Here is a 27,393-nt window from a genome sequence, read left to right as displayed (position 1 = left end):
AACAACTAAACCAAGAGCTGAATGTGTGTGTAAAGTTTCATGGCAATCCTCCAGATAGTTGAGGAGAAGCAGCGACAGCGATCTGTGCTAACAAAGGACTAAATACCACGGAAAACAGATCATCCCATAACCTCTTCAAGTCTATGCCCAGTAGAGCTAATACAGATACAGATATCACGAGTTCGTATTGAAAATTATATGAGTCTTTTAAATGAGTGAAAGTTGCAGCCACCAAAAATACCATCTAAACATTCCTTCGTACACATACACACATACATAAAAGTAAAACTCCTTTGAAAACACTTTCACTTCATTTCAGTTTAGTAAGGTAATAACTATGGTAGGTTTTCCTTCTGAAATCGAGAGATACTTTAATATACTTTCAAACGAACATATTCAAAAGTTATGCCATGAAAAAGACACGGATTATAGCACCTGATTTTCGCCTTTTCATCTTAAATTTGAAATAAAATTTCCTCTTAGAATCCCAAGATTTCCCTTCATTAGGCTTTGAGTTGAAGCAATGCACAATATATCTCTGACTAAATTATATTTCTATTTTCTCGAAGTATAGTTATATTTAAAAAAAGAAACATGCTGTAATATAAATTAGACTTTTTTCTTCTTCATTCAGTACAAATTCAGTTGTTGTTTTACGGGCTTTTGTGGGGCGCATTAAAGCGACTCAGTAACAGTTCATGTGTCTCTCTAAACATTATGATTAATTTTTGTAAAATATAGATACCTACCATTTTTAAAGTTGACTTGTTCAATACACAAATCCGGATCAACCGGGAATTTTTCACAGCGTAGAATTTCTGGCCACGGATATCCATAGCGCTGCATCCTTTCCTCACAACCCCTTTTGACCCCTTCACATAGGGACCGGCAGGGATAAATAGGTCTATCCAGACACACGGGGGAATACAGGGAACACAAAAATAGCTGAGTATCTGCGTGGCACTCTATGTTAAGAAGCGGGACCCAAGGACGAGATTGGGCATCAACCTCCGCAATAGTGTCATGGTCTAAAAGATTTGGTAATCGCATTTTGGGATAGCCAATATCCGCACATAATGTAAGATTGGCGGGGATATCCACACATTTTGGCTCATTTAACCGGCCCCCGTGCATACCCCAATCTGTACTCAGATCACTAAGGTAACCGTTCTCATAATCGTAGGAATATCCATCGTTGTCTCCAAAGAAAAAACAGATACAAATTCCAATAACGTAATGGTGTCGCATGGTGTACCTCATCTGTGGACGTCTTGAAGAAATACATCTACCAGGTTATAATTTGATTATATCATCTATCCATTCTTACGTCGTTTTTTTTTTATTCAGAGAACCAAAGCTTGCTTTTTTCCAAATGTTTCTTTACTTACTAAATGCAGGGCCTCAGCACATTACCTATTAACACTGTTATTCTATAGCTTCAGAGTAGACGTCTGACGCGGATGGCAAGAGCAGTACAACGAGATACTATTTTCTCCTCAATCGTAAAGAGCTCAGCTGGAATTCGTCTGCTTCTCAACCAACCAGTAGGGAATAAGAGGCAGAGATTTCTTGATTGTCAAACCAATACGCTACCAGACACATTCAGTCTAAATGTTCAAATTTTTCTTCGTAAACTAGTGTCTACCATATGCATTGGGCCTGTACCGAAGTGCGATGAAATTATTTTGTAGACGATATGGTAGATGCATGGGGTTTCCCGGTACAGAACACAGTGTGTGCAATACAATTAATTCAACATTACTTAGGTCTAATCCTATACTTGCGCGGTTGGAGCAACATTTAAAAATGTTCAATGCTTTTAAAATGTATGTCCAGACGAAATTTTCCGTTCTTGGTGCGACTATACCCTTCTTGATCACACTGTAATATAAAAAGAAAACTGTATCAGTAAATTTATTTACGCTTTATCTCAACAGACTGGATAAGTAAGGACTTGAAACCATAAAAGACTGTAACATGTAGGCCGACGAGGCATAATGTCTTATCAAAGTGATTTCTTACGCCCAAAAATAAATGGTGCAAATAAGTCCCATTCACGATCAATTTTACAGAAAATGCAGTTCATTATCTAACACTTTTCGAACACATTTATTGTACAGTCGACACCGATAAACATTCACAGCAAGATCTGTCGCACTCTATTCTCTCCTTGGACTCTACAGTTAGATGATGCATTTATCTCCCTGTCCAAATAAGACTCCAATGGAATAAATAGAATATGCGGCAAATATCTCTTTAGAACGAAGTACACATTAGAACGAAGTACACATCAAGCGTCAACCTTGTAACATGAATAACATTACTACGTATCTACTGAAAACAATCTCGCAGTAAATCATGCACATATTGCGTTCTTAGGTTGTGCAAGTACAGTAAAGTTTCCTATGTACGCAGATAAATCATACATCTTACACAAACAATCCATTTCCAAGTATCTCTGATGTAATGGAGACTGTAAAGTCTCTCTCTCTCTCTCTCTCTCTCTCTCTCTCGCTTCCAGGTCACAAATTTAAAATATTTAAGTAAACGGGTCATTGAAATTGTTTGTACTCATTTGTCTGCCCCATCCGTATGTTTAAAATAGGGATCAAAGCTTTGACACAACGTTTGTTTAGACCCGATTTACGTTCGGTATTCTCGCTGTCTTGTGTCTCATTGATTGGGATTACTTCGTGTATTCTTCAAATATCACCCAACTGACACATTTGGTCGAATTGTTAAAATCATAACAGTTAAGAGTGATAAGAAACACGTAGCATACGTTTTCTTCCAACAGTTCGACGTATTGTTGCGATTAGTGGAACTACAAACCATTGCCATAACGCTTGAGGTATTCAGCAATGCTCGTCACGTTAAACGTTAAGTCTGGTTCATGAGTACAGTATCAACGTCAGTCATATCCGACTTATTTAAACGTCAGTAATATCCGATTTATTTAAAGGGTAGTAATATCCGAATTATTTAAACGTCTGTAATATCAGAATTATTTAAACGTTTGTAATATCCGAACTATTTCAAAATACGGCTCAAACATCGCACAAGTGCGTGCTATATCGCTTTTTATGACAACATTTTCTCCAAAAATAAAATTTAAGACAAAAACAAAACAAGAAAATATATTTCAGGTTTTATTTTTTTTATCACTGAAGTTTAAGTATTCACAAGGATAAGAATCGATCACATCGCCTCTTCAAATGAGTTAATGTCAGCTTATAACTGATCTATAACAGGAATGACATCGATGATATAGATGTTTGTCATATGTGAGTGGAGCTGACCATAAATAAATGAGGTTGCTTGACTCTATAAACTCCTCATTTGAAAAAATTGCAACCTGAAGGCATGTAATCAGTCCTTTATAAAAAATTAATGTAATGGTATCATTATCATTTAATTAAAAGATCACTTCCCTAGACTAACTGAAGCTACTGTGAAGCAGTTCAATCGATTTTTTTTTTAAATTCCCCATAAATAGACAAATTTTTCATGGTATTGTCCCATTGTACATAGGAATGCTACTTCGACAATATCTGACTGATTAATCTATAATAATAATAATAATAATAATAATAATAATATTAATAATAATAAATGTCTATATTTTAAGAGGATAACAATTCGCATTAAAATATCTAAAATATCCATGGGGGCCCCGAGTGGCCGATTGGTCTAAAGCGCTCATCCTTACGGATCACTGTCATCTCACTTCTGTCTTTCTAGGTTCGACTCTTGGGTTCGGCCAATGTGGGTATGTGAGAATGCTTGCCAGTAGCTTCTCGTGGGTCAGTGGTTCTATCCGGGGTTTTCCCGGGGTCTTCTTCCACCATCTTTACTGGCCGCCATGTATAGCCTTTTTTGTGCTGATAAATGGCGTTAAACCCTACAATAACAACAAAATATGTAAGGCTCCATACGATCATCATTAAAACTGACATAACGTTTTGCCTTTGTACATGCATCGGTTACAAGTGAACCTTTGAATAGTGTGTATCGGGGAAAGTCAATAAAGAAAAATGTTCCAGACAACAGCAGGTCACCACCAGTCAGCAAAATATGGCGTCGATCTGAAACGGATTTACCGTAGATTTTACAGTCTGCTGTGCATTTTCAATTAAAACTAGGACGTTCTCTTTACCATCTGAAACTATTTTAATGCTTTGCTTTTATGGTCAATTAATACATCTGCTGTATTTGACAACATAATATTTATTTTAAAAACTGCAATTTTTAACCATATCTGTATATCTCCATGATTAGGGATTGCAACTAAAGAACATGAATGGTAAAATTTCAAAGTGTAAATATTTTTTTATACATATTTGATGCGACGTAATGTCATTCCAATGACACCGTGCTGTCCTTTATGACTCGGAATGGGCTGTGACTAAGAATCGAACATCTATGGTGCAAGCGTATCAGTCTTCTGGCAGAAAGCCGAATGCACACTTTTGTTGATAATAAATAAATCTCGATAAGATTTATTTTCTTGAAAATTGATACATAGCAGCGACGTTAGAGCCTTGATAAACTATGGGTTTTATATTCAACAGAATACAACTATCGTATGATTCATTAACTTATCGTTCTCTTCTGGCAGGTGATCTAATGTTGGTGCAATTATGGCAGTTTAATCAAAGACATGTCAGTTCGACATTCAGTTCATGTAAATATTTCAGATTGTGATGAAACAAATGGTTATGTTTCTAATTTCCAGACACGTGGTTTTATGCTTACACGGTTTCTTTCGAGGTGTCAACATTTTATGTGGCTGTAGCATTTCAGACATTTACAAACATTAGAATAAAGTACAAAAAACATCATCGCAACCCTGTTTAATTTCCCGAAAATCAAGTGAGAATAACTGTCTAGGTCTGAAAGTATATTTTCTGTACACACTCGGAAACTGACGGAGTGTACTGTCAGCTGAGTAAGTCCGCTTCGCGCGACCTCTAGTGACGGGGTATTTAAGTACTACACTTCTACAGTGTTAAAACCTAATTCATCTGGCAACTTGTTCTTGGCATAAAACCAAGCAGCAATAGTGAATGCGGCCATATCAACAGACGTACTTTTAACTGCAAATATCATATCGGACACTGACAATACGGCAATTAGATCACGTAAAAACTCACACCATCAATTACTTTTTTCATTCTAACAACTGCATGTAGGAACAGTGTTCATACTTTTGCAATATAAAATACCCATACATCTTTATGCGTCTGTTTGTATGACCCATTCCATAATCAACGCTCCTTAATATTTTTGTTTTCAAAATCTAGGTACGGGTTCAAATCCTTCCATCAATCAGCCCAATTCTGTTACCGTGTATGCGCCTTATCGCATATTCGACATACAGACACGCACACATCTTCAACGGAAACGCCACATCGCATATTCGACATACAGACACACAAACATCTTCAACGGAAACGCCACATTGCATATTCGACATATGCAGACACACAAAGTGAAATGGATCTTTAAACTCGAAGATAAGAGAACGTTGTGATATTCTATCTTGATAATTACATAGTGGTGATGTCAAAATTGAAATAATCTGCGAATAAAAACAAAACAAAACAACCAAACAAACTGAAAAAAGTCAGCTAGTATATTTAGTCAAATACGTGACCCCAACTATGATAGGATCGCCATAGTAATACCAAATGATCATGGTGTAAACTAAAACGTACATGAAAATGATGATAATAGTTACAATTTTATTATCCTTATAAACTAAGAATAAAATAACAATATTATACAATTGTAACTATTATCATCATCGTCGTCTGTATTAGTGTTAGTTACAGTAGTAGCATTTTGTAATTTAAATAAATAGTGAAAACTTGTGTTAACCATATTAAAGTTACAAAAATTCTATTATCTAAAAGTAGTATACTATACATAGTGACCGTATGAGTTTGACATATTATATATTACTGGCACTGTTGCCTTTCTGATAGACGATGAAATCGTTCTGATAAATTCCACAGTAGATACATTTTAACGAATACGTAACAGGGATGTATATGCAGGGTTCAAAGGGAATATCGTATATGGTTCTTTTTAACGTAACTGCGTCATTCATGTTCGCGAGTCGATCAACCCCGCAAAGGAAAAAGCCTCTTCTTCACATTTTTACAGTTAGTTCTATTTCAAGTGAGCACGGGAGAGGTCGTAAAATACACATTTACGTTAGCTATAAACTAATAATCTACAATTTGAAAACATTGTTAGTAGCCCTTTAATTTTAACATACATTGCAGAGTACTGTTTCAGATGGGTTGAAAATATGCAGTTTACTCGGTTCTTTCCATGCAGCCATCTGTAAATTCTCAAATGGTATCTTGTGAATAAATGCTGACGTGCTATTTTCAATGAAAATCTGGTGATAAAACACAAATATTAATCTATAAGGATTGTATCAGCCTTCAAGGAATAAAGCTGAGTAAACTACCTTTTCATATCAGCAAGAGAATCCAAACAGCGGTTTCTCTTTGTTCGAACTCCGTTGGATACAGTAGTAAAATCATGAGGCCTTCATGGTACTGTGGTCGTATCTCTAGGGGACCGAGTGTTTATAGGTAGCAAGTTCATATTACGTGACACCCACCAGCTTTTCAAGTTCCCTCCACAGTTAAGTTAGTTCATTCATCCACCTACTCGCACGTGACTCAAACTACAGCTGGTCAAAAGTCATCTGTACGGGCGCAAAAAGGGATGTGCTTTAAGCGCTCTGACCAACTGTGTCTGTTCCCACCAAAAGCAAAACGCACAAATGCATACTTTTGTTCAAACTCGAAAAGAACTAAGCAGGAACAAAGATGGAGACCTACTGCACGCCGTCTTTGTTCAGCATATAAACGATAACAAATTTCATAAGTTCGGGTGGGGTTTTTATTGGGTTTTTTGAATATTAAAAAAAAACTGATCGCTTCCATTTATGCATTTTAGAATTGCAAACTTCATGCAAGGTGTATTTACCCCCGAAACTGAAGAGTTGCACAGCGTGTATAAACTGCGCACCTCATAAAATGAAGTTCTGACAATGGAAATGCTCCAATGAGCATGGAAAATTTTACATTTTGCAACAAAAGTCCACATGTTAACACATATTTAAGAATAATGTTACTTTGTTCAAATTACAATCAAGACATACAATAGGCTGACTTAGAAAGTCATCAAAACAAACAAAGGGCCCCAGTGTTGTGACCATTTTGTTAGACTCTTGAGTCTTAACATACATACGTGTCTGCCAAGCTCGTAGGGGTAGGGATACTATTATAGTAGACCTAGTGTATGTACCATCTGCATTATGTCAAGCCGAGTAATTCGCCAACTTGTTGGAGAAGACTTCATAATGTACAGTATTCATGAGACTTTATGACAGCATGGATTAGATTTCTAAAATGGACCCTCCCTAATTTCTTAACATAGGGAATTCTCAAGATATTTTTAGGTTTACGTGTAATAGGAAAATTTCTTGTATTGCGTGTTTGGGTAGTTTTTCTATTGCATGGTATGAAGTACAAATATTCGGATTGGAAAGGCTTATTGGAGAATCATATAAATGTGAAAGAAAAACCATGCAAGTGTGAAATTAGAACTTCGTGATATGTCGTAATTATGTGATTAGTGGAAACATTATTTGTAGTATTCGTGCGTTGAAAAACCCTTCGGTTGACAACGACTGTCGTTTTTAGTCCAAAGAAATAGGGAAACAATGGACTTCAAAATCAGACTCATGCAGAAGTTTGATTCGCTCGATAATTAGACCCCCTGCGTCTAACAATATCCAAATGTGTATAGTAAATTGCCTGATAGTAGAGCCGCTTACTTATTGACGATGGTGCAGAGTGATACTATGGCTGAATATATCGGCCTCATATGTCCGCCATACTGTTTCTTTCCAATCGAGTGGTAGTACTAATATTAGTACCCTTACTCGTACCTCGTGGACAGGGTACTAACATGAGCATATACGTGTTAATGGAGCAAGCCGGGTGTGATTCACACCCGGCGCTCTCTTAGCCTAATAATAACACTTTAAACATATTCCTTGCATATAATCCAATAAATTGAGTAGTCCTCTTATTTAATACCGAAAATATCGAAAATCATAGTAGAAATAGTTGAAAAATCTCGTTTACCTTTTTAGCCGATATTTTCGTTTAGATCGTCCTCGATATTATTTCAAATAATGATTACTTCCGTTCTCAGCCTCGTTTGTTTGTGTGCCATATAAGGACATTGACGCCTTATTTGGAAATGTAAACAAATCCTAGTAAAAATTTGGCGCCGTTTGGGTCAGAAATTCTGCGCATTAAAAGTAAATACGGTTTATCGGCAACTTTGAAATTCACCAAGAAGCGATTATTCGCACTTGATTGATAATAATATAGCGTAGAATATCCAAAATATGGTCTGGCAAGCCTTACGTAGAAAAGGGTTCACGGCGAGAGTCTCGCGTTATCTGTCATGGCGTACAGTATAAGGTTAGAGTAACCATGCCAATTTATTTTATCGTATAAGGGCTTAATAAATTCAAAATAAGCCAAACTTCTTTCACAGCATGATTATACTTATGTAGTTGATTTCTATACTGTTTGTTTTTCTGACTTTAGTGATGATATTTTTTGCTCCATTACCTGATATGGGATCAGTTCGTAGCCTCAACCACAACAAAATCAAGTTGAGGCTACGACATCGTAGCTAATCGAGTGGTAAACCTCAGCTGTATCTGAGACGGTAAAATGAGAGCACGCGACAATAAGCAAGGTCACCAAACGTTGTAAGCTCTAGAACAGTCATTAAAATGGAACAAAGTCCTTGTCAGATCACCATCAAAATAAAGCACAGTAGTTCACTGATAGCTATTTTGCACCACTGAATATAATACAAGGTGAGTTTACACTGGTAGCTGTGCTTTTTAAAAAATAAGTCATAACAGCTATAATTTGATATTTTTAGATAAATCAAACCTCGTATAAATTTTAACAAATCCATGAGTCAAAACAATTCCATCTAAACACAAAATAATTATATATTCTTTTCCTGTGATCACTTTTCTAACCTTTAGTGTATACCATTAAAACACAAGCCATAGTAAATGGACACTTACTTTTCAGTTTCCTCTGACAACGTGTCACCTATCCATGTATATACATCTACAACATTATCTTTTCAAGTATGATAGTACTATAAATTGCATCACCGCCAAACATAAATATATGATTTACCTCAAATAGACACACAGCCCACATTAAGCACAGCAAACAAACAGTTGTGTTATCAGAGAGGCGTGATGCCGATTGTTTAGGATTAGTGTTACAATAGTCGCAGTGGAGACAGCTACACGCAGAATCTGTTGGTTTCAAACACAAGTCAGATTACCGCATTCACTAAAATCTTGGCGTATGCTAAAAGAGCACATCAAGAAAACCAAACTAGCCGAACCTAACTTAAGCAGCGCAGTTTACGTGAGAAACAGTTTGTTTTTGGCCCAACAAGGCTTCCTTCAGCTGAAAAGACGTAACAGTACAAGACTGTCTTTCGCTGAGATCGATTCTTCCTCGGCGGTTGATGTTTTATTGGTCTTCGATGCAGGAGGGTCTACATTCTACTTTGTTCGCGGCAGTTATAAACTTTAACTTTAAAGAATGTTATGCAATCCAATTCAGTTAAGGTAATAAAAATGCAAAAATGTATAATGAATCCTATGATGAGGATGCGAAAATATATATCGAGAAATTGGGGATACAATTTCCGAAATTACTGTTCAACTGTTCTTCCAGGTACAGCAGGACATATATTCCTATAACATCGACTATTGTTATGCATATTCATCATTAACAAGGGAGTGATTTCATGCAGACCCGGCCCTATGATGTGCGGGGCCCAAGGCAGCAAGCGATGAGCGGGGCCCCCAAGCAAAAAAATTGCATTGTGGAGTCGATTTTCGTCAGCAGCGCGGGGCCCCTGAAAGCGCGGGCATAAGGTTGTTGCATCGTTCGATTTGCCCTAGGACCGGGCCTGATTTCCTGACATGGAATAAGCGGATGAAAGAAATGAGATTTACTCGTGCCATCTGTCTGAATATTTTAAATTGCTTTGATGGAAGAATTTCTCCAATTTTGTCTTGGAAAATGGTAAGCATCAATTTTATCTTCTATTTGCGATAATATTTAGTCATACGACACAAATGGTAAACCAGAAGGAATTGTAGATATAGAAAATGTACAAGGACCTCAAGGGATACGCAAAAGGATCCCCCACCCCAAAAAAATAAAATGTTTCTGGTTGGTTAAATGTCAGTTATGATGCAACGTAACGGATTCTCATTTTGGTGACAACCAGCATTCTCATTCTTTGTCTAATAAAGATGGAAGAAACTGATGCCTGAAATCAATACATCTGACTCGCGACATTGTCTAAAATGACACAATTACACAAGCCAGCAAGCGCCTGATTAAACTGGATGGCGACTTTGTTCAATATGAAAGAAGCTGAAACAGCCTTATTAAAATCAAATCTCTACATTGTCCAAAATGACAGAAACCTAAAATAATCTTTTTAAAATCAGATCGCAACCTTTAGAGTCTAAAATGTCACAAGTCTAGAAACGGTCTAAGTAATATCATATTACGTGACTGTCCAAATATGTCACAAGTCTAAAATGATGATGTTAATATCCTATTACGACACTGTCCAAAATGTCACAAGTCTAAAATGATGATGTTAATATCCTATTACGGCACTGTCCAAAATGTCACAAGTCTTTATATCATCTGATTAATATCGTATTGCGCTCCTGTTAAAAAATGTCATAAATCTAAAATAATCTGACCTTCATGCTGCACGAATCACTTGCATCGTGGAAGACTGTGTTTTTGGATTTTTAATGTAGTTTTAACAATTTGAGTCTATTACAACGATATCTGCGGTTTGGCAGTTTATAGTGTTGTTTAGCACTGGAGCAACTTGGCCGATAAATCAGCCCCTAACCTGTGATGATATTGATTTTCAGGTTAGGGGCAGATATCACCTATCCATTAAAAGCTGCAATCATCTATAGCCAATTATGGATGCAAATATCGGTGTACATGTTATACACTTACCGGTATTTCTCGTGGCTATGTAGCTACCTTCGGCTAAAGGGTTCTTTTAGTGACATGTACATTATATTTCTGGAGCAAATCATATGTTTCGTGATTTGTAAATCCACGAAGAATAGCACAACCATCTGCCCTGTGTCCATTTTGAATTTCACGCTAGATATGGCTGTTACCAATTACCGGTATGTATATAAAGCGGACATATGTTTGTTCCGGAGAGATCTGCATGCAGCAGAATTGCACATTTCAATGAACAGGTGACATCACACCCATGTATCGTCCATCAGTATCAACACAGATTTGGGGGGGGGGTGATTTATCGGACTGTGAGGCATCATGCCACATACGTGTAGCATCATGCCCCACCCAGTCACAATGTCTTGACACCAGGCCGACCTACCAAACGAGGCAATTGCAAATATCATTCCTATAAATCTTTGGTATGACTCGGCCAGGGTTCGAACCGGTGACCTCCCGCATCCGAGGCGGACGGTCTCACCACATAGGCCACTGGAGCGGTTGGTCTTGTGGAAGAGATGCGACTCATACTTAACGAATAAAACCAAACGGTTGATGAAACACGGATTTCGACAGGTTGTAAAAGCGGAAGCTACTAATTAGCGATTTGTCAGCTGGATTTGACCTCCAAAGCAATTGTTTCAAATCTTTACATTTCCATATAATCTCACATGATTGATATACAAACAAACTAGAACTACTTAGGTTTTCGCTGACGTCCGTGTGTTGATATTCTTCAATGCATTGAATCAGAGATGTATAAACTTTGCTTTAATTCTTTTTATACTGTAAGAGAAAACTATATGGACAGTGTAAAGTTATGTTTGTACCAATTACAAAACCGCATTTTGTTTTGTTTCCAGTCGATGAAATCAATTGTTTGATATATCCGTTAAATTAGTCTCTACTAGATCTACTCGACGTATCAAAACACAAGTTCTTTCCGCTGATTGGAAATAAAACTCATTTAATATTTTTGTGTATTTGAAACATACATGGAAGTGTTTCAATGTTGTGATTTTCCTCAGACTGAGGTCAAGAGATGCACAAGATATTGCAACTTCTATGTCAAGAGACATCCTGCACTAAGTCGGAGTTTCATCCATATTCCTGTCTGGTATAAAGGATCACCAGGTTGTTAAGAATGTACATGCTACCTTTAGCTGAATACTGATTAAGCACCATTTAAACTTGTCTCGGGGAGGTATTCATTTTAATTTAGTTACAAATACATCGCTAAGTAACATACACTAGAAACAAAATACTTGAAACGTATCCTAGCCTAAAATTCCGGCCTCGACTATTCATATTCATGTGTGGTCAGTGTAATGCAAATTCTAAAACCTACTCGTTTTTTGAAGTACAAAAAACAACCAAAAAGAGATAACTGACCTCAGACTGAAACAAAATACTATGATTCCGATCCTTAACTTCCAGACTGTGACACATAATTCAACATTATCGCTGTTATTCGCCTATAATGATTACCTACGTACTATTATCGTCTCTATCCCTAAAATTGTACACCAGCTTGAATGGTCACCTGTGGTTAAATAAATGTTTTGAGATTACGTGACCAGACTGCGGTTTTCTTTGTCTGTCACTTCAAATGGGTGCCAAACAAAACCAACAGTGATTAATGTAGAAAATTATAGCATGCCATTTGTTTGAAAGAGGTACGCATGAATCATGTGATGGAGTGTAAAATGGGTTCACATATTTGGATTCGGACATCATCCAATCCACCACTCCCTGTATACGATTTCCGCCTGCGCAGGTATGTAATATTAAAAGAAATGTTCCACCACGGAAAGTGAAAAAATGAAAAGGGAAGAATGAACATGAATTAAAAAAATCAAAATGAAAATGTTTAGTCGGGAAAAGTTATCGTACGAATGAAGTTACTGTAGAAATTGCATAAAGAACTTTAAAGCAATCTGGGAGGCGCTACAATGTAAAATCTAACGCGTTTTCTGCAAATTTCAGATGTAAAGGCAAAATCCACAGCCTGTATACTGATGGCGGTGAAGGTAACTATGTTTTTCATTTATAAATTACATAGGATCAAATTTTGTTTTATATCTATAATAATTTTCAAACGATTACTGGATTACTTATTTGAATTGTACTGTTATATGCGTGTCGAATGTGGCTGGGAGCCAGTGACAATATACATTGTGTTATACTGTTCCTATACTTCATGATGAGATACTGAACTATATCAGAGGGAGAAAAATGGTGAAGTCACAGTGACAATGCCACTTTTATCGCCACTGCGGCAATATCACTTTTGGAACTACTTTCTTTTTCTATATAGGCAGGATATATGTCCGTTTGTATGCTATTCAGACCGGTAGATTAATATTAAGGCCTATTTCACCTCTCTCTCTCTCTCTCTCTCTCTGCACCCAAATGAAAAGGTGCCATACTAAGGAATGAAGCACAAACAACAAAAGGCAGGCATCACATATTAACTTTTCAACATGAATCATGCAAATTGTCAGTGACTCAACTCGTACATCGTCTGTTACCCAAATAGACTGCAAGCTTGCCAACACAAATAAAAGTCCAGTTCTTAATGCAGAAACAAACAAAAACAGAAACCAAAATCCTTGCGAGAAAATTCAAAATCATAAAAAATCTGCTGTTTAATGATATTACACCCAGGAGTCAGCTTCTCCTGTCATTTTTCAACACTGCTCTAATCCCATCTGAGCAATGTTTATTGTATACATCCACGAAGAAATAATGTTTAGAAAAACGGTGTCTTCATAATCGCATGAAAATAGTCATTAATTTTACAAAATGAACAATATGATGCAACTTAATTTAATATGTCAATTATATCACCGGCTTGGTTAGTCGGTTTTGTTTTGATACTATTCAACGTCTCACAGTGTATATACCCAACATGTCGGCCAATTCTGCGCGTCGGGTAATTCTGCGCAGCGATACGTCATTTCTGTAAACATTGGATCACGTGCTATTTTGGGTCGAAAATCGATTTTGTATCAAGAAAGAACGGTCGTACTTTAATTAAGAAAAGTGGTATTCATAAAGTGTACAAAAATATCCCATATTTCGACTCAAAAGGCATATGAAAATATTATACACGTACAATGTCGTCTTCTACCTAGTGTGTCGCTAGAACGGCATTCTCAAGAAATTCCCCGTCGTATAGTCTGTTTCTAAATTCTTAGTAATTCTTTCACATAAACAAGACGTTGTAAACACATTACATCCTATTCATTGTTGTTTCTCTTCCACATAATAGCTTATTTTTTTATAAAATGTTGAACTTTACTAAATTTGTTTACAAGATCGGTTTAGTTTGCTTAACAGCTCTTGCCATTTATTGGCATTGTTACGTTGAATTTTGTAAAACTAGCTATAAACCTACCTAATAACTCGACTGAAATGTTGACAGAAACAGTCCAAAGTTATATATTTCATTTATATAACCCCATGAATAAGCATTACATCTTTTCAAAGCTGTGCGCAGAATAGGCCGACATATCGGCAGTCATGAAAACACGAGGGTGGTATCCCGTGTGTCCAAAACTTATTTTATTTTGAAAAGAAGAATTTGGTGAGAATTACCTCTTTTCAATGGTAAGCATTGCAGTATCTTATTTTCGTCAATCGGTCAAATTCGGTAAGCGTTTTGCTGCAATATTGGAGACTGAAACCTCAGGTGCACAGAAATGCCCGACAGCATTGTATGTATGTATGTATGTATGTATGTATGTATGTATGTATGTATGTATGTATGTATGCATGTACGTACGTACGTTTGTACGTACGTACGTGTATGTATGTATGTATGTGGGGGGGGGTAGGTATATCGGTAGGTATGTATATGTATATAAGTATCTACAATCCATATTTGTAAAATTCAAATTATTTTAAAATGTCGGAACTTCTTTCTATAGATATAGTAATGCAGCTGTTAGTCGCACTGACGCAGAATGGAGACACAAAGCCATGCAAATCAAAGGGGTTTGCCTTAAAAAATTATAATAAAAAGAAAATATATATTTTTGATTATTAATAACGAAATACTTCGCTCGTGAAGTGGAAACGTTTTGTATTTTCACTCGTGACTTCGTCACTCATGACAATACAATGTTTCCATTTCACTTATTAACTATTTCCTTATAGCCACTGAAATAACGTCGAAATCCTCTCTATACTAATGCGTTAAGTACAAATTATATAGGTCAAAATTAAATTTAACAAACAAACATAGACAAAATCCACTACTTTCACCTCTTTCGTTTTGCCACCATCGTCCCTTGGGCTGTTTTACATCACATCGTCTCTTTTTTTGTTTTGTTTCTTTCCAATCAATACGCAACTTTGATAGATTTTATGCATTACGTTTTACTTGCCATATAAGTTTGTGTAATGGAGAGAAACTTGTTTCCTATCCTTTTGCAAATGTGTTACCTTTATATCATTAAAATACATTTAAGCTATATTAGGTTTGTTTTTAGATGCTGCCTTTACGATGCAAAAAGTAGTCATTCTTTAACCGGTGAAAGATCTAATTAAAAATGTGGATTCCACTACCATAATGACCTCACAAACGTCGCAAGCATATGAAATACTGTTCATTTTATAACGTGCATCTAAATGTGCTAAAAATGCTGGGTACTTACAAATTTTGCCAATCTGCACATTGTTAAAAATCTGACAGCGAAAAAGCTTGATGGTTAAAACCCAGGTCAAAGAAAATATGATCTTTTAAAATTATCGACTGCAGTAGCTACTCTGAATCACAAGGAAAATTGGTTAACGAAAACTCTAGATTACAAAATGCCGTCCCTTTGTTTGGCTCCCCTATGGTTTACATATTTTGAAACCGAAGCGCACAGAAAATGCTCATCCTATATAATAACTCACCCACGGAAATATCCTTTACTCACGCAGAGAACTAATCCTAGGTTTTATAGAACGGTATGTGCAAGCGACCTGAATTAGTGACACTCAACATGTGGCGTTTATCTATTACATATAAAATAGCGAAGCAGACGACAAAGTATAAAATTGCTAAGAGATAGAAACAACATCGCGTACCAGTCTGCGTGAATCACTCCTATATTATACGGCCTATCGAGGCTCGTAAAATAAAGTACAAGACCTTAATATATGTGTGAACAAGGATGGCAAAAATGGGCGGTGCAGTCCCTGGCACATGCCAGAATTACTTTTTCCTGCTCATTCTATTTACGTTTATATGTGATAATTGGAAAAGGTCTATATTTTTCATCATATCAATGCATATTTCCACACGAATAGTGACTTATAAAAATGGTACTAATAGCTGCCTAGCTAGGCGCCCAGCATTTAAAGTTTAGTGTTAAGACTGGCTGGCCTGGTGTTAGGAAAATGTGACTGTATGGGACATGATGTCACATGTCTGCGGCAAGATGCCCCAGTGCTAGACATCACCATAAACTGTCACACTGCAGACATCGTAGCGATGTACATTAGAAATTGTTAAAGCTACGTTAAATATCCAAAACACACATCACACTCTCACACAGCATATATTCAAACAGCAGGTTAAAAGTGCATCAATGTTCAAAGTTTGAAATCGGTCGACCGCTTGAAGGGTGTAGGCAGCATGTGCAACATGCGCATTTGTGTACCTGGAATTTTGTCGGACAATGAGGTAACACGAAAGCACGTACTGGTCAATACCGCTGTGTATCGGATAGTGGGCCAATTTGTAGCCCTCTGTGGCTAACTAGCAATTACAGCTGGTCAAAATTACAAGTGACACATGATCGGTTTGGTGTTGAGTTTGACCTGTCAATCACAGTCTCTGATAGTTTCATTATCTAACTCGAACAACTAGTCGCATCATTACAACGATATATTTCTAGACGACAGCCAAACCCATGCTGAATGATACTTGGGTATCTGCATTTAACGGTGTAACATTAGAAATTATGCAGCTACTTTGCAGGCATGCGCCTTAAAGAGGGGCCGAGTGTGCATTTTTTTTATTTTACAAATTGCACAAAGGCAAAATTTAAACAGCAAGTAATTCAAATAATAATTTGTATTATTCACTGATGATGTAATTCACCGTAATTTTATAGACGTCTTACACTAAACAAGTAACTCTCCCACTTAATACGTGACACAAGCAAAATAATTTTCATTGAAAAGTTGGAACGTCTGTACACCTGGGATAATGTTCTACAGTCGGTTAAAACTGCGCTAACTGACCAAACATGGCGGTTGCAAATGCAAAACAACAAAGAAAACAGCCAGATATCGGATGAGATCTCTCCGTTTGAAATTTAAATATACTTAAAGCTGCGTTCAAGAGCCGTCATCCCTGTTTGACTCCCGCATTTTTCAACAGCCCCTTCTTTAAGATTCCCTTGCACCAAAAGATTGTAGAAATAAAAACAGAGGCGTAGCTTCACATTTTTGTTGTCTCTCGCAAAATTTCAGAAATTGGGCCTCCAGTGTAATCAAACTTGGAATGTTATGACCCTTTTTGGAATGGCCCCCTGAATAAGAAATAATCTTCTTAGAAAGCATTTTTATTTTCCCATTTCACAGATGTTGCTGCTGCTGAGGACAAGTTTGACAGTAGTAAATTATACGCACGAAATTTACATCTTAAGTATACAAAGGAACCAAATTATAAGGGCAGCAGTTTTTTCTCCGTTTCTTATCACGTATTATTATTCACACTGCAATACACTATTTAGTCTAAACAAGTCCTCAGAAGGGTTCATCCAAATTACGGAACCTTTATCTTATCCACAGTTGCCCTCTAGTTATACATTACAGTTAACTCATTAACCCCTGGAGGTTTTGTCGTTTTCGCCTGAAATGCGAGTAGGAAACACATTTTGATGGCTGTTTCTGAATACATCCTAATACATCGAATTCCAAGAGGTTTCATGTTAACCTAATGCCTAGTTGTGTTAGAAACATCGTTTTTCATTGGCTATTTTGCTCGCGCATGAGCAGATGGGTAAAAGTTAGGTTTTTCCTCTCTGTATTTTGTAGGGCAACTAGAACGTCCAGATTATTTGGTATCATTGTAGAGCTACCTCTGTCTACCTTTCTATAATACCACCCACTTTAGTGTATCATGCATGACCTTGACGCTACAGAGCTCGGCAGTAGGCTACTAAACACGGCGCCTGAGGTTAATGAGTAAAAAAAAGTCGCCTATTCTAATTTCTAATGGTGTACGAGAAGTTACATTATACTTCGCACGCATGCGGACTCGGTAGGGATCACATGCTGGTTTCCTTTTTCTTGAGAAAATTGCTCATTGCTAAAATTGAAATCAAGCTAAGTTCTAAAAAAAATAACGATGTTATTTACCGTAACTTTGCTTCAACTTTAGACGGGACACTTCCATCGAATACATGATAAACACACAACACAAGTTTCTGTAAATTTTTTAAAAGTCTGTGAAATCTGCTGTGATGTCCAAATCAGTTTCATGCGCGAATAATGACCAGGCTTGGCACAAACCAATCTAAAACAACAAAATGGCAAAAGCAACGAAATGAAGTCATTACCGTACCGTAAAGAGTTTCAAAGTCACTGACACGAAATTATATGACACATCGTGGGTTTTTTAAATACATTTTTAAATAGCTTTAACAATTTGAGTGATCGCTACGATGTCTGCAGTGTGGCAGGTTATTGTGATGTCTACCACTGGGGCATCATGCCGCAGAACGGTGTCTGCAGTGTGGCAGTTTATTGTGATGTCTACCACTGGGGCATCATGCTGCAGACAAGTAGCATCATGTCCCACCGAGTCACATTATCATGACAAAAGCCGACCAGTCGTGAACGCTAACCTCTTAATGCAGAGCGCCAAGCAAAGCAGCTGCTAGTAAAAAATGTACAAGTTTTTAGTATGACTTTGGCCGGGGTTCTAACACGTATACAAAGAGTGCTCTCTAACCATTTAGGCCATCGGAGCGGTTATGTACGACACATTTAACTGAATTAAAATATACTGATAATGTAGGCAATGTAAATGCCACTTTTCGAAAAAAATCGAAAACTAAATATAAGTATGTGGCAGCGCCGTGTTTTGTTGTTCTTGATTGTGGTGTGTGTGTGTGTGTGTGTGTGTGTGTGTCCTCTATTACTAACTCGCTGACCTCGCTATCTGCACTAGCCACCTATCCGGAAAATAGAGTGGGATGTGCCCGAATTTTTAACACTTTGCACGAAAGCACTTAAGAAATGGATTATATTTACATTTTCCCGCCAAGATACTTTTCCCTAATAGTCCAAGGGTTCGGAAACCCCTCATAAACATCGTGAGATACTCGTGCAGATAGCTGGCACGTGCACCATTATGGGTTATAAATCTAACAGTTTATGTGTTTTTGTACATTGGTTGAAAATTCTTTTAAAAGCACGTGCTTTTGGGGCATGGTTGAAAGTACATACATACACATATATACATATTCTGCACACGACATTTAACAATTGCCCGGGGAGGGGATCTGGATGTGTGTCTATGCTAGACAAAATATTCGTAAATGTAAAAACACTAATCATTTTAGATTACTCTTTGCAGCCGTACGTATTATCATTTCAATCCCAAACAGTTACTTTCTTATACTACTCTTTGCAGCCGTCCGTGTAATCCTTTCAGTCCCAACCAGTTACCAGTCCCAACCAGTTACTTTCTTTGATTACTCTTTGCAGCCATCCGTATTATCCTTTCAACTCCAAACGGTTGCTTTCTTATATTACTCTTTGCAGCCGTCCGTGTTATCCTTTCAACTCCAAACGGTTGCTTTCTTATATTACTCTTTGCAGCCATCCGTATTATCCTTTCAGTCCGAACCAGTTACCAGTCCCTACCACTTACTTTCTTATATTACTTAATTTTAAAGTTTTGCATATAGTCCTATAATCTTTTGTATGATACATGTACATTATTTTTTGGGGAAATTTTGGGGAAAAATATCTTATTTATGAAAGGTTCGGTGTCTTTATGAGCCCGTATAAGATGATCACTTAATTTAATATATCAGTTCTGTCACCGATTTGGTTAGCCGATACGGTTTAGTTTTGATACTCTTCAGTGTTTCTATGTATGTATGTATGTATGTATGTATGTATGTATGTATGTATGTATGTATGTATGTATGTATGTATGTATGTATGTATTTGTGTGTGTGTGTGTGTGTATGTGTGTGTGTATGTAAACATATGTATGTATGTCTATCTATCTATCTATCTATCTATCGGGGCCCCGAGTGGTCGAGTGGTCTAAAGCGCTCTTCGTTACGGATCACTGCCATCTCACCTCTGTCTGCGGCGGTTCGAGTCTAAGATTCAGCCAATGTGGGCATGTGAGAAAGCTTGCCAGTAGCTTCTCGTGGGTCGGTGGTTCTTTCCGGTGTTTTCCGGGTTCTTCCTCCACCATTAATACTGGCCGCCATGTATAGCCTATCGTGCTGAAAAATGGCGTTAAACCCCACAACAACAACAAAAAAATCTATCTATCTATCTATCCATCCGTCTGTCTGTCGATCTATCCAGTTCTTTAAAATAGTTCAGCTAAGTATTCTCTATTCCTATTTAAGATATTCAGTTCAATTATATTCTGAAATATATCCACTATTAGCCACAAAAGTGATACGTACAAACGGACTAATGCCTAATAATGAATCATTATTTTATGGATACATAGCCTACTGTACCATATACATCCAATTACAATCTATCCAAAGTTGACAAGCTCCAGAAAACGGTATCCCGAATAATTACGAACCTTTGTATTACGACCCACTCGAATGTTTTGTTTTCAGGTCTACAATGGCTTCCTATACAAAAACATATTATTTATTATAAAGGAATCGTGACATATAGTCTTTAAACGATATTTCTCCAGATTATATCTCTACCCTAACTGAGTTCATCAAATACTGAACGTTGTTGTTGTTGTTGTTGTGGGGTTTAACACCATTTTTCAGCACACGATAGGCTATGCGTGGCGGCCAGTATTAATGATGGAGGAAGAAACCCGGGAAAACCCGGGGAAGAACCACCGACCCATGAGAAGCTACTGGCAAGCTTTCTCACATACCCCACATTGGCCGAATCCTAGACTCGAACTCACGCAGACAGAGGTGAGATGGCAGTGATCTGTAACGGAGAGCGCTTAAGACCACTCGGCCATTTGGGGCCCAAAATACTGAACGTAATCTCCTATCAACAACTAACAACGATCTCCAGATTCTGTGGTCGAAAACCAACCTTTTCAAATGTTCTTTACTATTATGCCTCACCCCTGTGGATAGGTAATTCAAATTACCTTACTTTAAAACCTCATTAAAAAAAATTTATCCTTACCCCTGGGGATATGTAATTCAACTTACCTTACTTCAAAACCTCATTAAAAAATTCTTTCAAGAACAACCTCTTAATACAGAATGTTATCATTGTGTCCAGAAATAATATGTCCATGTTTTATTAAATGTAGTATATTTTTCACATATAAATCTGTGTGAGTACGTGTGTGAGCTTATTTGAGTGTATGTAAGCAACTCTTTACGAAACGTTTTATCAAATAACTTGGTAGATGGATCTTTTCATGTCCAACGTGTTATACTTGTTGAAATAATAATAATAATAATAATAATAATAATAATAAGTCTCAGAAAGTCATTTGAACTAAATATCTTAAATTGTAACCATCAAGGACCTTATGAAACATTTCATTATGTATACCTCATTGAGAAACATCTTTACATGACTTATAAAGTTTTCGCCAACTTTGAATCCAGTTTTAGCAAGAACAAATTAAACACCTCACATCCTAAAATAATCCCGCGACACAAAACCAATTCGGAATTACATTTCTTGCAGTGATGAATGCAGACGTAAAAATATAAGAGCTAGGTCGCATACGGTACAGCAAAAATATGGTGCAGTAGCTTTGTCTGAACCAGTGTCACGTGACTTGTGCAAGGGAAAAAACCCAAACTTAAATCGTGTTGCGCGAGGACAAAAAGTAAGAAAATAAATAAATAAATAAATAAATAAATAAATAAATAAATAAAAACGAAATATTCAAATAAATTACGTTATTTATTGATTATATCATTTATTTTATTTTTATTGATGGCTGACATGCGGAAAGAGACTATCCATCGAACATCGTGCTACATACATCAAAGAATTTCTAACAAGACAACTTAATCTTTATACGCACATGATACTTCACTATTCCGTTAATTTGTGCAAGGATTCCAGACGAAAAGATCTCATAGGTGCCCTTAAAACCACAAATATGCAAACACTAACACAGTTACAGGACATCGTTCTGGTTTTGCCCCATGGCGTTGGTTCTTTACAACCAAACAACACCTTATCCTTCGGCACTGTCCCCAAAGACTGAGTCAACATTCTAAAAGCTTCGTAGTGTTCATTTTCGAATACCTTTCTTTTGACTCTCTACATATGTCATAGTCCGTTTTAATTGGCGCAAAACAAAAATGTATGGCGGTCTAAATAATCTATGAAGGAAAAAGCGATTAAATTAATTAGGTGTACGTGTGTGTGTGTGTGTGTGTGTGTGCGCGCGCGCGCGCGCGCTCGTGCGCGAATGTGTCACTTGCAATTAATAACAGCAACGGATCCTAAAAGTATTGGTGAAATTATTTTACAAGTTTACAGCAACATAAGCACACACGCGCACACACAGAGGCACAAATATATTAAATATTTTAAAAAATTCTACTGGTGAAAGAAACATACAAATTTACTTAACCCATCAATGCTTTTCTTTCTTAGCGCATCTATCAATTAACTGTAGTCCATCAGCAGGTTGACGCTAGAAATAATTTTTAAAGGGATTTCCTTTCTCCAGATAGTTAAGATAGTAGGAACCATTATTAGAAGAAGAAAAAAAATTCTTGACTGCACACTTTCGCGAAGCCTAGGTCTGCAAACCGCATGCATCACTTCATTTAAATATAATTTGATGTGGAATAACTATAATATGTCTTGACAAAAAGGAACGGCATGATGTCGAGACATTTATTAACCCTTGGCCCTTGTTCCGTCGGTTGCATGCTACAGACTAATATGATAGGCTGCTTTGTAACGAAGAACATATAATCAAGGCAAAAACCATACTTAAATCAGTCATCTGCAATTTTGTCAACTCATCAAGAAATTGTATAAGTTGGAAGAAAAATTAGATGACAAATCATAAAAACAAAAATGGTGTTAACGAAACCGACAATAAGGATGTATCCAGGATTTTGTTACATTTCAAGTCGATAAATTGGCGCAGTCATTTTGTCAAAAGTTAGATTTTATATTTTTCAGAAAGAACCGTATTTTTTATTTTTATAATAATGTGAATGGTTGGTGTGTAAGTCGAACCGCATATAAGCCCACCAGTGCCAATCGCTATTAAAACTTTCATGTTGTTGCTTAAAGGAAATGTAAACTATAATCCTTGCCAACTCGTCCCAACGGCTAAGTATGTTGCAAAATTTGTTTGTCCGAACTGACATTCATACTAAACTTACGTATTTTGGAGCTGTGTTCATCTTCTTTTATGGAGAAAAGACAAGTGCATTTGAATGAGAATCAAGTTTATGGAGAAAGGACAAGTACATTTGAATGAGAATCAAGTTTATGGAGAAAGGACAAGTACATTTGAATGAGAATCAAGTTTATGGAGAAAGGACAAGTACATCTAAATGAGAATCAAGTTTATGGAGAAAGGACAAGTACATCTGAATGAGAATCAAGTCTCTGATACATCTATTCACTTGAATGTTCGCATAGAGCATTTATAGCTCTGGTATCTGAATATACGATCGCCTGTAAGCTTGTTCTGAGACATTACATAGTCACAAGAAAAATAAATACTGCCATATCGCAATATTTTTCTGTACATTTTTTCGAACAATTACACGCCATGAACACGAACCCATGTCATTTATTTGTATAGAAAATTATGAAGACCGAGTAAAATTAATTCTCACACTTAATAAGGGCAATTAAAATAAATAAATACAATAATGTCTTTCTCGGGTTTCGATCTGAAGACCTCTGTAAAATTATTCGATCATTCTACCGACCGTACTAATCTAAGCAGGAAGTTCACTCAGGTGAAATGTTCAGGTGAGCATATATCATAATAATCAGGAAAATCGCATTTTTAAATATGTTAAAAGGTATATTATTCGCGTAAAGAGCGGTCGAGTACCGTCTTGATTTACCTTTAAAACGATAGCATTTTGTGTTATGATTCCTTTAGCCCATTCTTCTAGGGCATCAAGTTCCACATTACAGCAAAAATTGCATTAAATCAGAAAATTTCTCTATAACATTACAAAATGATATAAAGTATCTTTTTAAATTTATTGAAAGTATGTCAGTACTTTCACTTTTTGCGAATTTTCAAGAAATTTTAGATTTGATTAATACAAAATATATAAACTATTTGGTGGACTTTAAAGTTTAAGTAGGTGTTTTGAAAGCCAAATATTTTAAGGACAAAATTAAATAGAAAAAAAAACAAAAACGGTTTTGTCATTTCGTTGCAATAAATTATTCCGCACAAGCGAATGCATACATGCATGTAATTTATAGCTAAACTTTGTTGATCTGCCAGCAGTAAGTGAGGGGTAGAACACATTAGACTGCTAACACATTCGTATAAATATGCACCTCTTATAAAAAATTTAATTTCAACTTACCGAGAAGTCTGTTCAAAACCTCTGGAGTGGCAGATTAGTTGAATGAACTTCAGTCGTGGGACTGATGTCGAAGACCAAATGGTATCATCAGGGACGTATTACACAGAATACATTTCCCTACTTGCAGCGGTACAATCTGCGGTCTGGACTGCATATACATGTATGCCGCACATGCGATATCAGTTGAAATTATTTCACAACTGTGCCGCTTTATGTCCTACGACACATCAATGGGGCATAAAAGATGACAAACTCTGCATGCATTCCTTGGTTTGCGGAATACAAAATACTTTCCAAGGGCAATTAAAACCCACTCCTGTTTTTCAAACTAAAATGTTTGCCCTAATATCTTAGGGGCTGAATCACCATTAATAAGCATATGGCTTCAAGCCGGCGTTTTTCTGAGGCAGTCGGCGCGATAAATCTTTCCACTGACACATCATATTAAATAAAATTGTAGCCTTCTCATTGGCCGGCAAAAAGGGGGTGTTAACAAGCATAGACGGAGATAACATAAGCCGATTATGACAACATGTAAACGATGAACGTCGCGAACAAGAAGGGAAACCCCAGGTTCCAACTTAACTTGGTACGGAATCCACGTGACACACGTCAATCTTAATATGAAACGAAACAAACTGTCAGTATACAGTGTAAGCCGTAAGCTGTCTGAAAACATAAGTGGCAATGAACAAACAATACGTGGATTAACTGTGGCATGTCAAATCGCCTGCGATGGAATTAAATTGAAATAATTACAGTGCGGGGCAACAAACCAAATAGCCATATTGTAGTTCATTTAAAAGCATAAAATGTATGCATTATCTGGCTCCAAAAACAAGAAGGAATTTGAAAACCAAGCTATATTTCCTATCAGTAATTATACTGGTATTCATTTATTGGATCAATGTAGTGTCCAGTATTTCGGTCTATAAGTTACCAAGATTGCAAAATTTATGTTTAATAAATATTGACAATAATATTTTCCCGCCACTTTCATGTTTGAAATCCCTTTAATCTGTATGTTTGGAAATGAAGGACCGTCCTTGCTGAATATCAGATCGCCACCATTTTCATTGGGAATTATCAACATATCAAAGGAAGTCTTTAGTGAAAGTCCCATGTAAATATAACCAACCATTCAGACGCAGTGAGAGCAAAATTTTAAAACTGATTATATTGTTTAGTTGAGTCATTTTCGTTGAGGGCAAAGCAGATATTGTAAAATGTCTTTAAAGGAGAGTACTATGTCGATACGACCATTCTTTCACGAGATACAACGTAAACAAAATATTCATTCAGGTCACCTTGTGAAAGATGAGAAATATAAGTGTGTTTGCGTGTGTGTGTGCGTGTGATTAGGATTTTTAACGTAGGTTTAACAATTTTTTAGTCACATCGCTACGATGTCTGCAGTGTGGCAGTTTATAGTGATGTCTAGCACTGGGGCATCATGCCGCAGACATATAGTATAATGTCCCACCCAGTCACATCATCCTGACACCAGGCCGACCAGTCCTAACACTAACCTCTTAATGTTGAGCGCCTAGTGAGGCAGCTGTTAGTACCATTTTTGTAAGTCTTTGGTATGATTCGGCCGGGGTTCGAATCCACGACCTCCCTCTTCCGAGGAGGACGCTCTAACCACTAGGCTACCGGAGCGATCGATGAGAAATATAAAATAGTATATAATTAACAGTTGAACATGTGTGTAATAAATCAAGTATATAAACAGTAGTACTCTTTTACAGGGGAAGAGTTATTATATTCCAGCCTGTTCAGTGTATACAGTAACTCTAATATCACAAAGTCAGGCATAGAACTTATATATTGTCGTTTCACACGATTACATACTAATTCATAGTCAATATTTTGCTTAACGCATATTTTGGTAGCGATACCATGTTTCTGAAGATGGAGTAATGATGGCCATGTTGAACGTCATATGGGTAACACTCATCGATGATAACTTAAATATCATAGTCTTTAATTAAAAATCACAGGCAAATATGGTGATCCGTTGAGAAGGGTGAGGATAACAAGATATCAAACATGACTGCCTTGATGGCCATCTTGGGTGTCGGAGGGGCATTATTGTTATTTGGGATCAAACAAATGTTAGGATGAAACTGTGTTCCTAGTTTTATGATTTTCCTCCAAATAGGAAGAGTAGCGATAACAAGCAAACAACTGCTAGCGGACGACCGATGACAGGTACCAAACCACGGAATCAGATGGTTTTTAAGACAGAATGGAGCCGGACAAAATGGCGACCGGAGAAATATGGCGATATTCTTCATAACCGTGGCAGAATGTCGATGAGATTATAGGGCCATGGGACAAAATTGTATTTTCAGATTGGCGAGAAAAGTTTATGGAAAATAAAGTGTATTAAATTTGTTGTAATTCTTTTGTTTACCGTTATGCGTCAGAAACTTTATTTGATAAAATTATGGACAATGCTTTAACTATTTTTATCTTAATAATATGTATAATGG

The 27,393-nt window shown here is 36.7% G+C and overlaps 1 protein-coding gene across 3 annotated transcripts in view; it reads right to left on the bottom strand.

The window, feature by feature from the left end:
• Nucleotides 1-25,285, bottom strand: part of LOC149785181 (secreted frizzled-related protein 5-like) — a 69,501-nt gene extending 44,216 nt beyond the window's left edge. Inside the window, exons 1-2 of one of the 3 annotated variants that reach the window (XM_089978982.1) lie at nucleotides 24,896-25,285; nucleotides 750-1,881 (exon numbers count right to left, since the gene is read on the bottom strand). In XM_089978982.1, the coding sequence (XP_089835108.1) occupies nucleotides 750-1,260 (511 nt within the window). In that variant the 5' untranslated portion in view covers nucleotides 1,261-1,881; nucleotides 24,896-25,285. Of the gene's footprint in view, nucleotides 1-749; nucleotides 1,882-16,061; nucleotides 16,128-24,895 lie in introns of those variants that run through there. The other 2 variants (XM_089978984.1, XM_089978983.1) reach the window with 2 other exon arrangements.
• Between the last annotated feature and the right edge of the window lie 2,108 nt (nucleotides 25,286-27,393).

Source organism: Sinohyriopsis cumingii, chromosome 13 (genome assembly GCF_028554795.1).
Source record: "Sinohyriopsis cumingii isolate HCF-2022 chromosome 13, ASM2855479v2, whole genome shotgun sequence".
Classification (NCBI taxonomy): domain Eukaryota; kingdom Metazoa; phylum Mollusca; class Bivalvia; order Unionida; family Unionidae; genus Sinohyriopsis; species Sinohyriopsis cumingii.
The sequence above is the reverse complement of the archived record's forward strand: the minus strand, read 5'-3'. Positions and strand labels throughout refer to the sequence as shown.